The 15,430-nt window shown below is 34.7% G+C and overlaps 1 protein-coding gene and 1 pseudogene across 1 annotated transcript; both read left to right on the top strand.

Annotated features, from left to right (window-relative positions):
• Positions 1-1,409: 1,409 nt before the first annotated feature.
• LOC123642445 (olfactory receptor 183-like) lies at positions 1,410-2,360 on the top strand. The gene has a single exon (XM_045557519.1). It carries the CDS (start codon positions 1,431-1,433, stop codon positions 2,358-2,360), a length of 930 nt encoding a protein of 309 aa, XP_045413475.1. The 5' UTR covers positions 1,410-1,430.
• Positions 2,361-11,830: 9,470 nt separating this feature from the next.
• LOC123642435 lies at positions 11,831-12,779 on the top strand (annotated as a pseudogene).
• Positions 12,780-15,430: the final 2,651 nt, after the last annotated feature.

Below are 15,430 nucleotides of genomic sequence, written 5' to 3'. Positions count from 1 at the left end.
TAGGGCATCTGTTTCACGACTCTCTCTGGATGCCTGAAATCTCAACCGAACCCTTCATATACTGCACTATGTTTTCTCCTATACATAGTACCTGTGATAAAGTTTAAGTTGGGCATAGTAACTTATTAACAACAGTAACAAATAATAAATTACTACAATTATAGCAGTATACTCTGATAAAAATTATGTCAATGTGACCTCTCTGTCTCAAAATATCTTATTGTATGTAATATTTTCAGAGTGCAGGTTGTCACAGGTAACTGAAGCCATGGAAAGCAAAGCGGTACTACTGTGCCCACTTTTTTACCTCTCTAATATAACCTCCTCAAGTGTCTATCTTCATAATCATCCCTTTCTTTTGAATACACTGAAATGGATGGTTCATCTATAACTATGCCTTCAATGATTCCCATGACTCCAAGGGCATCATTTATTTTAATATTTATAGACATATGATAGTAAGTATATCTCACCTAAATGTTCAGAGGACCTTCCTTCCACATTTTGCCAATGCCCCTAAGCCCTTAATCTGAGTATTTGAAGAACTTCTACCCAATAACCAATTGGTTGATATCTCCTTCTCTAACCATCCCCTCCACACCTAATATACACCCATCCTTAATGACTCTATATTCTGCATTCCTTGAATCTATTACTTTTTTCTCCTCATCCCTTCTAATGCCATATGACTCATGGTCCAGTCACTTTACATACATTTGAATCACTTTGAGAACACTTTCCAAATTAAGAATCCTAGGTCCCATTCTTGTACTACTGTGTATACACCTACTGCATTACCTTGTAGTCTATATTTCTCACAAAGGGCTCCCCCAGAGCATTCTGATGTGTAATCTCTTTTGGGGGAAGCCCTGGAAAATAGTAGCAGTCTCGTGATAAGTATTGCTGACTCCATTTTCCCCTTCATGCAACCTGTTTTCTACACTTCCAAATATTTGATTTAAAAAATATCTCATTATGCCACTCCCCAGTTGAAAAGTTTTCAGTGCATGACCATTGCCTGAAAATTAAAGGTCAAGTTCCTTAACATGGCATTTAATTCTTTTATTCATACTGGACCTTCCAATATCTTTTCCTTGATGCTGAATCCATGTGCGGACACAGGAATTCCTTACTATATTCAATCTTGTCCTAAAAAATTTAGCACATGCTCAGAATGTATCTCCTTTTGTCTAAATGCATTATTCCTGCACATTTTTGAAAGGAAAGTAATTATATTTAAATTCATTTCTTCTATTTCCTAAATAGTTTTCTTCAGTTTAGTAGTAATAAATAAAATTAAAAGGTGATCTGATAAGAGTTTTATTTCAATTTCCCTACCCCAATCTCAACTTATACTCATTATTAGTGCATAGTGAATACATAGTTTTTACATTTACTGCACTTTATTTCAGAAGACACCATGTAAGGACATGGAAAAGGAAAATGAAACATTGCTGACAGAGTTTGTTCTCACAGGACTTACTCAACAACCAGAGTGGAAAATCCTTCTGTTCCTGGTATTCTTGGTGATATATCTCATCACAGTTGTGGGGAACCTTGGTCTGATTACTCTCATCTGGAATGACCCTCACCTGCACATCCCCATGTACTTATTCCTTAGATATTTAGCCTTTGTGGATACTTGGTTATCTTCCACAGTGACTCCCAACATGTTGGTGAACTTCTTATCCAAGAGTCAGATGATGTCTCTCTCTGAGTGCATGGTACAATTTTTTTCCTTTGCAATCAGTTTAACCACGGAAAGTTTTCTCTTGACATCAATGGCGTATGATCGCTATGTAGCCATATGCAAACCGTTACTCTATCCAGTGATTATGACCAATGAACTATGCATCCGGCTATTAGTCTTGTCATTCCTAGGTGGCTTTCTTCATGCCATAATTCATGAAGGCTTTTTATTTAGGTTAACCTTCTGTAATTCTAACATAATACATCACTTTTTCTGTGACATTATCCCATTGTTAAAGATTTCCTGTACTGACACTTCTATTAATTATCTCCTGGTTTATATTTTTGCAGGTTCACTTCAAGCATTCACCATTCTGACTATTCTTGTCTCTTATACATCTGTTCTCTTTACAATCTTAAAAAAGAAGTCAGTCAAAGGCATAAGGAAAGCCTTCTCCACCTGTGGAGCTCACCTCTTATCTGTGTCTTTGTACTATGGCCCTCTTCTCTTCATGTATGTGCTCCCTGCATCTCCACAAGCTAATGATCCAGACATGACAGACTCTCTATTTTACACTGTTATAATTCCTTTCTTAAATCCAATTATCTATAGCCTGAGAAATAAGCAAGTCATAGACTCATTGAAAAAAACATTAAAGGGCAAAGCTTAGGTCTTGTGGTAATACTTCTTCTCTTTTTAGTAAAACAGTCACAGAATTTTTCAGGTTAGATGAGGGTATAGTTTTGTGCATGTTGAATGTTTTTTGCAATTGCAATTGTCCTAGATTTTTAATGACTTAAAGTGTTAGTATTTAATAAACTTAAAATATTTTTATGTATTTGAAAACATACATAAAATTTTAATTAGGTGTCCTCTTGTACTAAAATATTTAAAGCAGGAAACAGAGGAAAACATTTTGCAGGGCATATGTTCTTCATTTGTTTCTGTAAAGGCAAGAAAAGGTAAAATTGTGTACCTCGTCTGAGAAGAACTTGGGTATGATAAATCATAGAGCAAATAGAGCTGTATAGCCTGGAGATTGATATACCGTATATTGGTTGCAGGTTTCTGTTTGGGCGAGGAGAGCAAAATCCCAGGAATTCTGCTATCTACCAAGCCCACTGGCTTTTGGGGTAGACTGACATCCGAGACAAGCTATTCAATCTTATCAATAAAACTATATAAAGTATATGTACCTAAATCACATATCATTATTCTTTATATCCAGAGATCTAGTACGCATGATTAAACCAGGTCATTTGCTCTCTTTTTGTTCCTCTGAGAGATACCTGCACACACCAGGAAGAGAGTAAAAGGATGATAATCCAGCTTCTGTTATTCTTTCACCCAAAAAAATCTATATTATTGTTTATGTCTTTAGTTTGTTCATTTTTATTACTCTATGATATATCCACTGTACTAATGGTTTCTTGTCAATTATTTAGTCATTTGCTTATTCTTTCACGGTTATGACCCAAAGACTGGATTAGTAATATGAGTATCTTGTGTCTCTTTCTTCTGCCACTTTCAAGGTCTGATTTCCTAACTGGCCTTTTCCTTGAGTGAGAAGATAGATGTGAATCTATGAATATATGGGCAGTTACAAAACCTGTCAAGTCCTACTCTAGGTTGAGTGAGTACGGAAGGGGCAGGTGGGAGCTTCTCAGAAACTCAAACTTCATCTGCAGCCTTCTCTTGTACATGTCTAGTCCACAGATTCCTCTTCTCTGGTTTGTCTTTTAGTACAATCTCAACTATTTTATACTTTTCTGAAATTCAAGAAAATCTCTATTCTCTTTGTGTGATCCCATTCTTACTTTTATAGATTTATTTCCTTTAGTAAATAATTTTTGTCCCATAAGTAGGATGTTAGCAAAAAGGTAAACTATACACTTGTGCAAATGGTGCATTTTAGCCTAGATATTTTGCTTCCTTTAAAAGTAAACCCCTAGATGGTGCGTACTGCACCCACTGGGTGTTGATATACTCATCCCCTCATCTCCCCTCCCACCTGCCCAACACCCGATGTAGGTTATCACTCTGTGTGCACATAAATATTGATCGGTTGGTGCCGAGTTGATGGTGAGTACATGTGGTGTTTATTTTTCCATTCTGGGATACTTCACCTAGTAGAATGGAGTGGCTTTTACCTAGTTATGACATAAATATATGTTGTATGTATTTGTTTCAAAAAAGAAATATATATCTGAAGTTTCAAATATGAAAAAAAAGAAACTACATGTAATTCCATTTTGAAAGAAATATGTATATATTATTTAATGAACATATACATACACACACACATATATATAAAGTATATTCTATTTGCTACGTTCACCCAGTTTTCTTGCACACTGCTGATGTTGAATTTAAAAATCCATTGAAACACTAATAACATGATAGAAGTATTCTCAATTATTAAGATTTTTACGAATCAAGTTGTATTTATTTCTTAATCTGGAGATTAAAAAGAATTTATAGTTTGTCTTTATATATGTACATGTATATACATAGTTTTCTCATCATTTTATAATACTTTTTAATGTACAGGAAATTGCTGACATAATCATCCTAGACTATGTGGAAAAAAATAACATAATTAGGAATTAGAAAAAACATAACAACCTCCAATCAAAACTAGAACAGTATTTCTTAGAGTCTGGGTTTTGAACTAGCTGTGCTAGAATCTTAACTATTAAAGCTATTAGGTGTCTATCAGAACTTCTTTTGTCTAGACTCTTTTTTGTTATTTGTTTCTGTTAAAACAATATTTCTTAAAATTTCAGTGGGCATTGTAGTCATGTGGAAAGCTTGTGAAAACATAGATTGATAAGCTCCGTCACTAAAGTTTTTGATTCAGCAATGTTTGTCCTCTTGATTTGAAAGCACACTTAGGGAACAATTGCTTTTAAATAATCAGTTAAGCAAAATTTTTCTCATTCAAATTATTTAGAGATCAGACAATATAGGATTTCTACACACCTTATATTCATTACCTAAATAGCATTATAGCACTATGCTATTATTCTAAAGGTTTCCATCCCCTGCTTTGTACTTTTGTCTTTATTTGGGGCAGGTTGTTGCAGAATTCAATAGGGCATCTGTTTCAAAGGTTGAAATACTGTGTATTTTTTTATTACTTTTTCATGAGAAGGAAGACTGATAGCAATGATTGCAAATGAAACTATATATTCTCATATCAGTTAGGTGAATGAGAAAGATCTCTGTACTTTAGAAAAAGGTGAATTGACATTTGAACCATTACTCTAAAGTTTTTGTATAGAAGATTTTCCAAGGGTATAACAATATGATGCTTACATCATCTTAGAAGAAATATAAGTTAAACATATTTCAGGGGAAGAGCTAAATAGTGGCATCAAGGTATTTCCCTCTACTTTTTAAGAAAAATAAATAAATTCACTAAGTGTAGAGCAAGTGTTTATATTAGGGTTCTCCAGGAGAGCTGCTGCCACCTAGGAACTGTAAGGTCCCAAGGAACCCAGGGTCAGGGGCAGTCGAGCATGAGAGCTGATGCTGCCCTCTGTGAACGACCGGTCCTGGGCCAGGTGGACCAGAATCATGTGTGCCACCCACAGCTGTGGCAAGATCCTGCCCAACAGCCCTTGTTCAACATATCACTGGTTAGGAAACAGCCCCGGCAGGACAGCAAAGTAAATCCAATGAAAATAAGAGCTTTGAAAACCATATGACAGTTCTATTGTTGTCTAATTGAAGGATGCCCAAGGCCATGACAGACCATTTTCTTGATTTTCTCTTGTAAAACAGCCCTTTATAAATATGCATACTGAGAAGAAGCATAAACGTAGCAAGTGCAGCACTTTTTATGGTATGCAGTGGGATCACACTATAGTCCCACATCTATGGAACTGGCCATGAGATCCATGCAGACCAAAGGGATCCACTTAGTAAGAAAATGAAAATGGAGAACTGTCTGCATAGGCAAATGCTGCCCAGTAAGATCACTGAATCTTTCAGCAACCAGCCGATCCCTAGTTGGGACACTCAAGAACTAGAATTTTTGTAAATAAAGCTAATAGCATCTTTTGTAGAATATTGTAGCTCTACTGCCTGAAAGCAGACTCTTTTGACACTTCTAAAAAGATTCCCAGAAGTTGCTTCTACCAAGCCCAAAGTGGCTTTGGGAGAATTACCAGTGATGCAGTTTTCTCCTATGTCTGTCTTTGTGCCCACAGCCGAGTCCTCCACCCAGCCTGGGGTGTTAGGTGCACATCAGGGCTCTAACACAGGGGCTGTGCACTTACTGCCCTTGTTGATAGGAACCCTTATCCATGGCCTAGATTCAGAGGGTTGCTCTCCTAAGGAGAGCCCACCTCTTCCTAAAATTGCGCCTGTTAGTACAGATGTTTAAGTGAACTTGGGTAAAAATCCATCTAACTCTTTGCAGAAACTAGGGAACACACGTCAAAAGAACAGAATTTCTTCAAACAGCATAGTGACAGATGTATCTTATGCCTCATACAGCTTTATACCTTCTTCACAGTGGGTCAGCCCTGATACCTCCGTGTGGTCTTGTCCTCAAACAGATTTGTTGTTTGATTTTCAGCATCTCTTCCCATAAGTGTTCAGCTCTAAGGTAACATCAGCTGTAAGTGCTCAGGCTGATGCTTTCATAGACGCTTGTATCCAGTCAGGCGTGGTGTCCAGGGAAACTCAAGCCAAAAGGACTCAAAGACCCACAGATTACCACATACAGATGGACCAACCCAGAATGTGCAGAGACATTTTTGAGAATGTTCCTTCATCATATGATGTTGCTATAGATAACTTTATAATATAAGCCACAGTTTAGTAGCAGAGACAGTAAGTCATGGCTTGCTATCTCAGAATGACCCTAAGATACCGAGAAATCTGCAACAATTATAAATTTCTGTGCACAGAATAGTGTGCTTCCTTCACAGAACATGACAGATAATCAGACAGAAACCACAGATTTACTAAGTATTTAGAAAACACCTTGTCAAGTCATGTGTCTTGTCAGATATTGGATAATCGTAGCATTTTGTCTGACACGAATCCTGGACCTGACATGAATCCTGGGCCTGACACTCAGCTCCCATCTGGCCCAACCCAGAATCCCAGAACAGATTTTAAAATGAAAGAATTCTTTTTCAGCCTCAAATATCCAGACTCAAACTGAAGAGAGTGAACTTAGCCCTATGAACGCCGGATCTGAGTTTTTTCACTCTAAATGTTCAAGAAGAGTGGGAAGAGAAAAGGACATTCCCTCCCTAGATTTCAACATTTTGCAATTCTACTAAGCTTGATAAGACAAGAGTGCAATGTATCATTATTTTAAAGTGAATTTTCTTCCATTTACCACTCATTACCTTTTCCTTGAATAACAGAAGACATTGTTCAGGCTAGGATACTCTTTGTACCTTGAGGGTAGCTTTATAGTATAGATCCTTTAAAATATGGTATTCTGCGTTTTGGTGCTCAATTTTTCTAAAGAGTTTAATACCAAACAGTCTTCTTCGAAGAAAACTGAAGTGAATGCATTGTTTCAATAACTGAGACCATTGTCTGTGTTTGAGACAGGAGCAGGATCAAGTATGTTTTGGGGGGTTTCTATATTTAGAAAATCCTGAATTCTCAATTGTTTGCCAGGTTGTAGGCAGGTAAGAATCAGTGCAGCCTCTAACTTCTCTAAGTTTATCAAAAAATATGCATGGAGTTCTGGTGCTGATGGCTAAATCCTCAAAATAAAACCTAAGAGGGGACTAATGATTCCTTAAAGTAAATTGATGATTTTGCTACTAATTCCCATCCCATACCTCTAATACAAAAGAAGTGTCAGTAATGGAGAAATAACATGTCCTGGGAAGATGAGCTTTAACCTAGTAGATAAAAATTTGCTTTGGTCACAGTTGTCTATGAATATGGGTTTCAAAAAAAATATCAAGCCTTAAGTTAGAATTTCATTATGTTTTAGAACATTATGTCTTTGCCTTAATGTTCAAAATTCTATGTAAGTCCTACAAATAAAGGAGAGATGCATGTTTATAGCTTTTCCTAAATATATATGCAGTGATCTATGCCATTGAAAAAAATATTTTATTGTGACAATGTTTTTTAATTCACCCAATGTATTTACAGAAAATTGGAGCATGTTGATAGTTCTTCATGTAGAAAGACTGTTTCCCCTCAATCCCTTAGTTACTTGAACTGATTATTTGTAAAGCAAAAAATGCAGTGAATAAAGAGAAGCTAGAATTCTAAAGAAACAGATATGGAAGACCTTCATTGTGAAAAATAAAAAAATTCAGAGAAATTATAGAAGTCCTAAATAAATAGAAAGATGTATGATGTTTAGGGTCAAAAGACTCAATATTGAAGAATACACAATTTCCTCAAATGCATCTATATACTTAATAAAATATCTACCAGAATCCCAGCAGGATTTCTTGTAGAAAGCTCCAACATGAATATAATATTCTCATGGAAAATGCAAAAGATGCAGAATAGCCAAAAGCGACTTTGCAAGAGAAGAACAAGCGTGGAGGTCTACCGCTATCTGATTTCAAGACTAAATTTAGAACTTCAGTATCAATAGAGTGTGGTATTTTTGTAAAGATAGACAAATAAAGTGAACAGAACAGAGATAGAGAAATAGACCCGTCATATATAGACAGCTGATTTTCGTCAAAGGTGCAAAAGTAATTTAGTCGAGAGAAACAATAGGCTTTATGACAAATGATGCTGGAATAATAGGATACACATGAGCCAAAAAAAAAAAAAGAGCCTCTTTGGTCCTGATAATATTCAAAAATTGAATCCAAATGGATCATAGACCTAAACATGCAACCTAGAAATACAACCCTAAAAGTATGAAGTATAAAAGGAAAAAAATATTAAATTAACTTTATCAAAATTCAAAGTTTCTGCTTCTCAAAAACTTAGTTAAAATGAAAAAATTAAAAAAAAACAACTCATAGATTTTCAGAAAAGATTTGCAAATTTTGTATTAAGGTTAGTGTTTGTGTGCAGAATATATAGAGGTCTCAGAGCTCAATAATAACAAAACATAATATAAAAATGTGCAGAAGATTTAAACAGATACTTAACCAAAGAAGAAGTATGGATGGCAAGTAAGAACTAGAGAAGGTGCTCAACTTCCCTGCTCATCCCACTGTACTCCTTTGTCTTCGGTTTTCCTTGACTCCTCTCCCTTTGCCTAGTAGGGTTTCTATCAGCTGAATGCTGGGGAGCTATTAATAGTATGTGTCTGGATTTGTGCTGCAACTTGCATGAGATGGAAAACTTTCCTTGGAGTTGGCTCCTGAAAGAAATCTAGATCTTTGGCCACATTAAAATTATGTTTTAATTAGCTCAGACATGACCATACTAATCATGGTACTCAGACCAACAAATTTTATTTATATAAACTTAGGTTTGCTTAATATATCACAAATGTCACCTGTGGTGGAAAATGGTGGCATAAAATGTAATTTCAGTTGTTAAAAGAGCTGCCTATAGTTAATGGATGTTTATCATTTCAAAGACTGTAAAGACCTGTGGGACAATTTGTCCAAATCCACAGTGCCCAGTAGAAGAGCTTCACTTTATCTTCCTACAGGAATCTTTAGGTGGTCTTATGGGAATTTCAGTTTTCCACTCCTTCCTCTTCTGGCAAAAGCACACAGTTGTACCATTGGTTGACTCTTGTGTCCAAAGCAAATTTATATAAACAACATTTTTCTGAGCTTGGGAAATGAAGCTTACAGAATGAATTACTGTGCATGATACTGATGCCTTTGTTATTGGCGTTCCTGTGCTATTGTATTCTTTGTGCTTTAGAAAGCCTAACACTATTAAAGAAACTACACAATTTCTTTTAAGGTACAGGTAAGAGAGAAATGGTTTCTATATAACTAGGTTTTATGAAGAAAGTTAAAAATACTGTTTAATTATACTGTATAATTTTAGGTTGGATTTATAAGATGCCAGGTCTGGTTAAAAATGGAAAAAAAAGAGTAAATTTTCTTTATATTTTATTTTCATGACTTAATCTGGACAATCAAAAGAGTTGTAAGCATGATTTTTCTCCTTTAACAATATTTTATCATCTTGTGAATTTAACTATGATGAATTTATAAGATAAGTCCTGGTGAATTAAAAAGGTAAATAATTTAAAACTAGGTTTTAAGATTTATGTCTTAATGATTTTAATGTATGCAATGTTTCTGATGATTAAATAAAAAACCCCAGTCTGTTGTATGAAATATGTATGCTGAATAGAACTTTTAAAGTAAGTCACTTAAATATTAGCTCCTAGATTCTTCACCACAGTGATTTAATTTAGTATTATATATATATATAAAAATCTTCATAATGTGTACAAATATGCGTATATTAGGAAACATACAGAAAATATCTCTCCAATGATCAGTTATTACTTCTTAAATTGCAGCATTTATGACTTAAGTAACGACACACAAATTGAATTTGAAAATTTTCAGATATTTTGTTATTTAAAATTATATAAAAGGAAACCATATCAAATAAAAATACATTTAACAGCTGGAATTATTGTCTCTGCCATTTATATAGCCTGATCAGGATATAGTTTTTGACTATTTTATTCTGCTAAAAATTTGTGGATAAAATATGTTCTCAATAGTAAAGTCAGTAAGATTCCTACAGAATGTCAGTTGTAATCATTCTCAAAACAAAGATAAAGCAACATTTAAATCTGTAAAGAAGTTTAGGGCAGTGCTAGTATCTTTATGAATAACACAAAGATTGTAAAGTAAAATTTACAATCAAATCTCTCTTTCATGCAAAAGTCACCAAAGGAAAACAAAGTTTCAATTTTGAATAACAGAAAAAGAAAAGCCCAGGGTTCACATCTTTTAATAAATCCTAGGGTTAACACAAATATTTATCCCCCTCCCCAAGCCTATGAGCTTCCCCCTTTATTTAGTCTTCAGCCTTTCTCTGATGCTTCCATTCTTCAACTTCTTTGGTTTGTCTTTTCTACTCTAATCCCTCTATGCATTTTATTATTCTCTACCTATTTTTCTTCCTCCTTGTTCTCTTTTCACCCATCCAAATTTCCCTTCCACCTCTGTATTAAAATAAAAAAAAGTCTCCTCTCTTCACCCTTTGACAACTTTTGTCAAAAATTCTATAGAAAAAAATTTACATTTGTCCATGGCAGCAGACTAATGCTAACTATTCTCATTTCTTAGACTGCTCCATCTTATTTCACTTACTGTTGTGTCACTTGTTACCCATTTCATTCTCATATTCTCTGACCTTAATTCTATTATCAAAGGGAAAGTGCTCCCAATAAAGCCTCTAGTCATTTCCTAATTTCCACACTCAATGATCTATCTCAGTTCACACCTTGTTGTACTGGAGCATTTATTTTGGCATTTGGCCCTGTACTGCACTTTGTCCTTCATATATATTTGCATAGATTTGAGTTCAAAATTAAAATTCCTAGGTTCCATTCTTGTACTACTGTGTATATTCCTACAGTATTACCTTGAAATCTATATTTCTCACAGACAGTTCCTCCAGATCGTTCTGATGTGTAATCTGTTTTTGGGGAAACCCTTGAAAATAGTAGCAGTTTCCTGACTAGTATTCCTGACTGCATTTTCCCCTTCTTGTAAGCTATTTTCTGCACTATCAAATTTTTGATTTAAAAAATATAATGCCAATCCCAATTTGAAAAGTTTTCAGTGCATGATTATTGCCTGAGAATTAAAGGTCAAGATACTTAACATGGCTTTTAATTCCTTTGTTAATCCTGAACCTTACAATATCTTTTCCCTTGATGCTGAATCCACGTCCAGACACAGGATTTCCTTATCATATTTAGTCCTGTCCTCACCAATTTAGTACAAGCTCAGAATGTATCTCCTTTTGTCTAAATCCATTAAATCTAGCACAATTTTTGAAAGCAAAGTAATTGTATTTTCATTCCTTTCTTCTATTTCTTAAATAGTTTCCTTGAGTTTAACAGTAATAAATAAAATTAAAAAGTGATCTTATACGAGGTTTATTTGAACTCCCTATGCCAATTTCAACTCATAGTAATTATTAATGCATAATGAATATATATATTTTTACATTTACTGCATTTTATTTCAGAGGATACCATGTGAGGACATGGAAAAGGAAAATGCAACATTGCTGACAGAGTTTGTTCTCAGGACTTACTCAACAACCAGAGTGGAAAATCACCCTGTTCCTGGTATTCTTGGTGATATATCTCATCACAGTTGTGGGGAACCTTGGTCTGATTACTCTCATCTGTAATGACCCTCACCTGCACATCCCCATGTACTTATTCCTTGGAAATTTAGCCTTTGGGGATACGTGGTTATCATCCACAGTGACCCCCAACATGCTGGTGAACTTCTTATCCGAGAGTCAGATGATTTCTCTTTCTGCATGTATGATACAATTTTTTTCCTTTACAATCAGTTTAACCACAGAAAGTTTTCTCTTGGCAGCAATGGCGTATGATCGCTACGTAGCCATATGCAAACCATTACTTTATCCAGTGATTATGACCAATGAACTATGCATCTGGCTACTAGGCTTGTCATTCCTAGGTGGCTTTCTTCATGCCATAATTCATGAAGGTTTGTTATTTAGGTTAACCTTCTGTAATTCCAACATAATAGATCACTTTTACTGTGACATTATCCCATTGTTAAGGATTTCTTGTACTGACTCTTCTATTAATTATCTCGTGCTTTATATTTTTGCAGCTTTAATTCAAGCATTCACCATTGTGACTGTTCTTGTCACTTATACATCTGTTCTCTTTACAATCTTAAAAAAGAAGTCAGTCAAAGGCATAAGGAAAGCCTTCTCCACCTGTGGAGCTCACCTCTTATCTGTGTCTTTGTACTATGGCCCTCTTCTCTTCATGTATGTGCTCCCTGCATCTCCACAAGCTAATGATCCAGACATGACAGACTCTCTATTTTACACTGTTATAATTCCTTTCTTAAATCCAATTATCTATAGCCTGAGAAATAAGCAAGTCATAGACTCATTGAAAAAGACATTAAAGGGAAAAGTTTAGGTCTTCTAGTAATATCTCTTCTCTTTTTAGTAAAACAGTCAAAACTTTTCAGGTTAGATGTGGGTATAATTTTGTACATGTTGAATGTTTTTTGCAATTGTAATTGTCCTAGATTTTTAATGACTTAAAGTGTTAGTATTTAATACACTTAAATTACTTTTATGTATTTGAAAATGTACATGAAATTTTAAACATGTGTCCTCTCCTACTAGAATATTTAAAGCAGAAAACAAAGGAAAACATTTTACAGGTTATGTGTTCTTCATTTGTCTTTATAAAGACATGAAAAGGTAAAATTGTGTATCTCCTCTGAGAAGAACTTGAGTGTGATAAATCATACACCAAATAGATCTGTATAGGCTCGACACTCATATCCCATATACCCTGTATTTGTGGCAGTTTCTGTTTGGGTAAGCAGCGCAAAATCCCAGGAATTCTGTTATCTACGAAATCCCACAGGCTCCTGGGGTAGACTGACATCAGAGAGAAGTTATTCAATCTTATAAATAAAAGAATATAAAATATATGTACCTAAAACATATATCATTATTCTTTATATCCAGAGGTCCAGTACACATGATTAAACCAAGTCATTTGCTCTTTTTTTGTTCCTCTGAGAGATACCTGCACACACCAGGGAAGAGAGTCAAGGGATGAGAATCCACCTGCTGTCTTTCTTTCAGCCGAAAGAATCTATATTATTGTTTATGCATTTAGTTTGTTCACTTTTATTACTCCATGATATATCCACTGTACTAATGGTTTCTTGTCAATTATCTAGATGTTTGCTTATACATTCACTGTTATGACCCAAAGACTAGATTAGTAATATAAGCACCTGGTGTCTCTTTCTTCTTCCACTTTCAAGGTCTAATTTGCTAATTAGCCTTTTCCTTGTGTGAGAAGAGAGATGTGAATCTATGAGTATATAATCAGTTATATAACCTGTCCAGTCCTACTCCAGGTTGAGTAAGTACGGAAGGGGCAGGTCGAAGCTTCTCAGAAACTCAAATTTCATCTGCAGCCTTCTCATGTACATGTCTAGTTCGCAGATTCCTCTTCTCTGGTTTGTCTTTCAGTGCAATCTCAACTATTTTATTCTTTTCTGAAATTCAACAAAGTCTCTCTTTTCTTAGTGTGATCTCATGCTTATTTCTTTTATAGATTTATTCCCTTTAGTAAATATTTTTTGTCCCATAAGTAGGATGTTAGCAAAAAGGTAAAATATACACTTGTGCAAGTGGTGCATTTTAGCCTAGATATTCTGCTTGCTTTAAAAAGAAACCCCCAGATGGTGCTTACTGCACCCACTGGGTATGGATATACTCATCCCCTCATCTCCCCTCCCACCTGCCCAACACCCGATGAATGTTATTACTCTGTGTGCACATAAATATTGATCAGTTGGTGCCGACTTGATGGTGAGTACATGTGGTGTTTTCTTTTTCCATTCTTGTGATACTTCACCTAATAGAATGGACTGGCTTTTACCTAGTTATGACATAAATATATGTTGTATATATTTATGTTTGTTTCAAAAAAGGAATATATATTTAAAGTTTCAAATATGAAGAAAAAGAAACTACACATAATTCCGTTTAAAAATAAATATGTATATATCATTTAATTAATATATATATAAAATTATATTCTATTTGCTATGTTCACTCAGTATTTTGGCACACTGCTGATGTTGAATTTAAAACTACCCATTGAAACACTAATAACATGAAAGAAGTATTCTCAATTATTAAGAGTATTAAGAATCAAGGTGTATTCATTCCTCAATCTAGAAATTTAAAAGAATTTATAGTTTCTCTGTCTTTAGATATGTACACACATATATATTTTTTTCTCCTTACTTTATAATATTTTCTAATGTTCAGGAAATTGCTGACATAATTATCCTAGAGGATGTGGAAAGAAATAAAATAATTAGGAATTAGAAAAATAGTAACCACCACCAATCAAAACCAGAATAATATTTTTTAGAGTCTGGTTTCTGACGTTGCTGTGCTACAATCTTAACTATTAAACCTATTAGCTGTCTATGAGAACTTCTTTTGTCTAGACTCCTTTTTGTTTGTTTTTGTTAAAACAATGTTTCTCAAATTTTAATGGGCATTGTAGTCATCTGGAAAGCTTGTGAAAACACATTGATTAGCTCCATCACTAAAGTTTTTGATTCAGCAATGTTTGTGCTCTTGATTTGATAGCACACTTAGGGAACAATTGTTTTTAAATAATCAGTTAAGCAAAATTTTTCTCATTCAAATTATTTAGAGATCAGTCAATATGAAATTTCTACACATCTTATATTCATTACTTAAATGGCACTAGAGCACTATAGAATTATTCTAAATATTTTCATCCCCTGCTTTGTACTTTCATCTTTATTTGGGTCAGGTTGTTGCAGAATTCAATGAGGCATCTGTTTCAAACACTGAAATACTGCGCTTCATTTCTTTTTTTATTTCAGCATATTATTGGGGCACAAATGTTTAGGATACATATATTGCCCTTGGCCCTCTCCACCCGAGTCAGAGCTTCAAGTGTGTCCATCCCCCAGATGGTGCACATTGTACTCATTATGTATGTATATACCCATCCCCTCCTCCCCCTCATCTGCTGGATGCCTGAGGAGTGTTATT

The sequence above is a fragment of the Lemur catta genome, chromosome 1 (genome assembly GCF_020740605.2).
Source record: "Lemur catta isolate mLemCat1 chromosome 1, mLemCat1.pri, whole genome shotgun sequence".
In the NCBI taxonomy this organism is placed as follows: Eukaryota; Metazoa; Chordata; class Mammalia; order Primates; family Lemuridae; genus Lemur; species Lemur catta.
The sequence above is the reverse complement of the archived record's forward strand: the minus strand, read 5'-3'. Positions and strand labels throughout refer to the sequence as shown.

Bases quoted from the DNA above. Each gene is read 5' to 3' on its own strand.
- LOC123642445 (XM_045557519.1), top strand. From the start codon at position 1,431: ATGGAAAAGGAAAATGAAACATTGCTGACAGAGTTTGTTCTCACAGGA.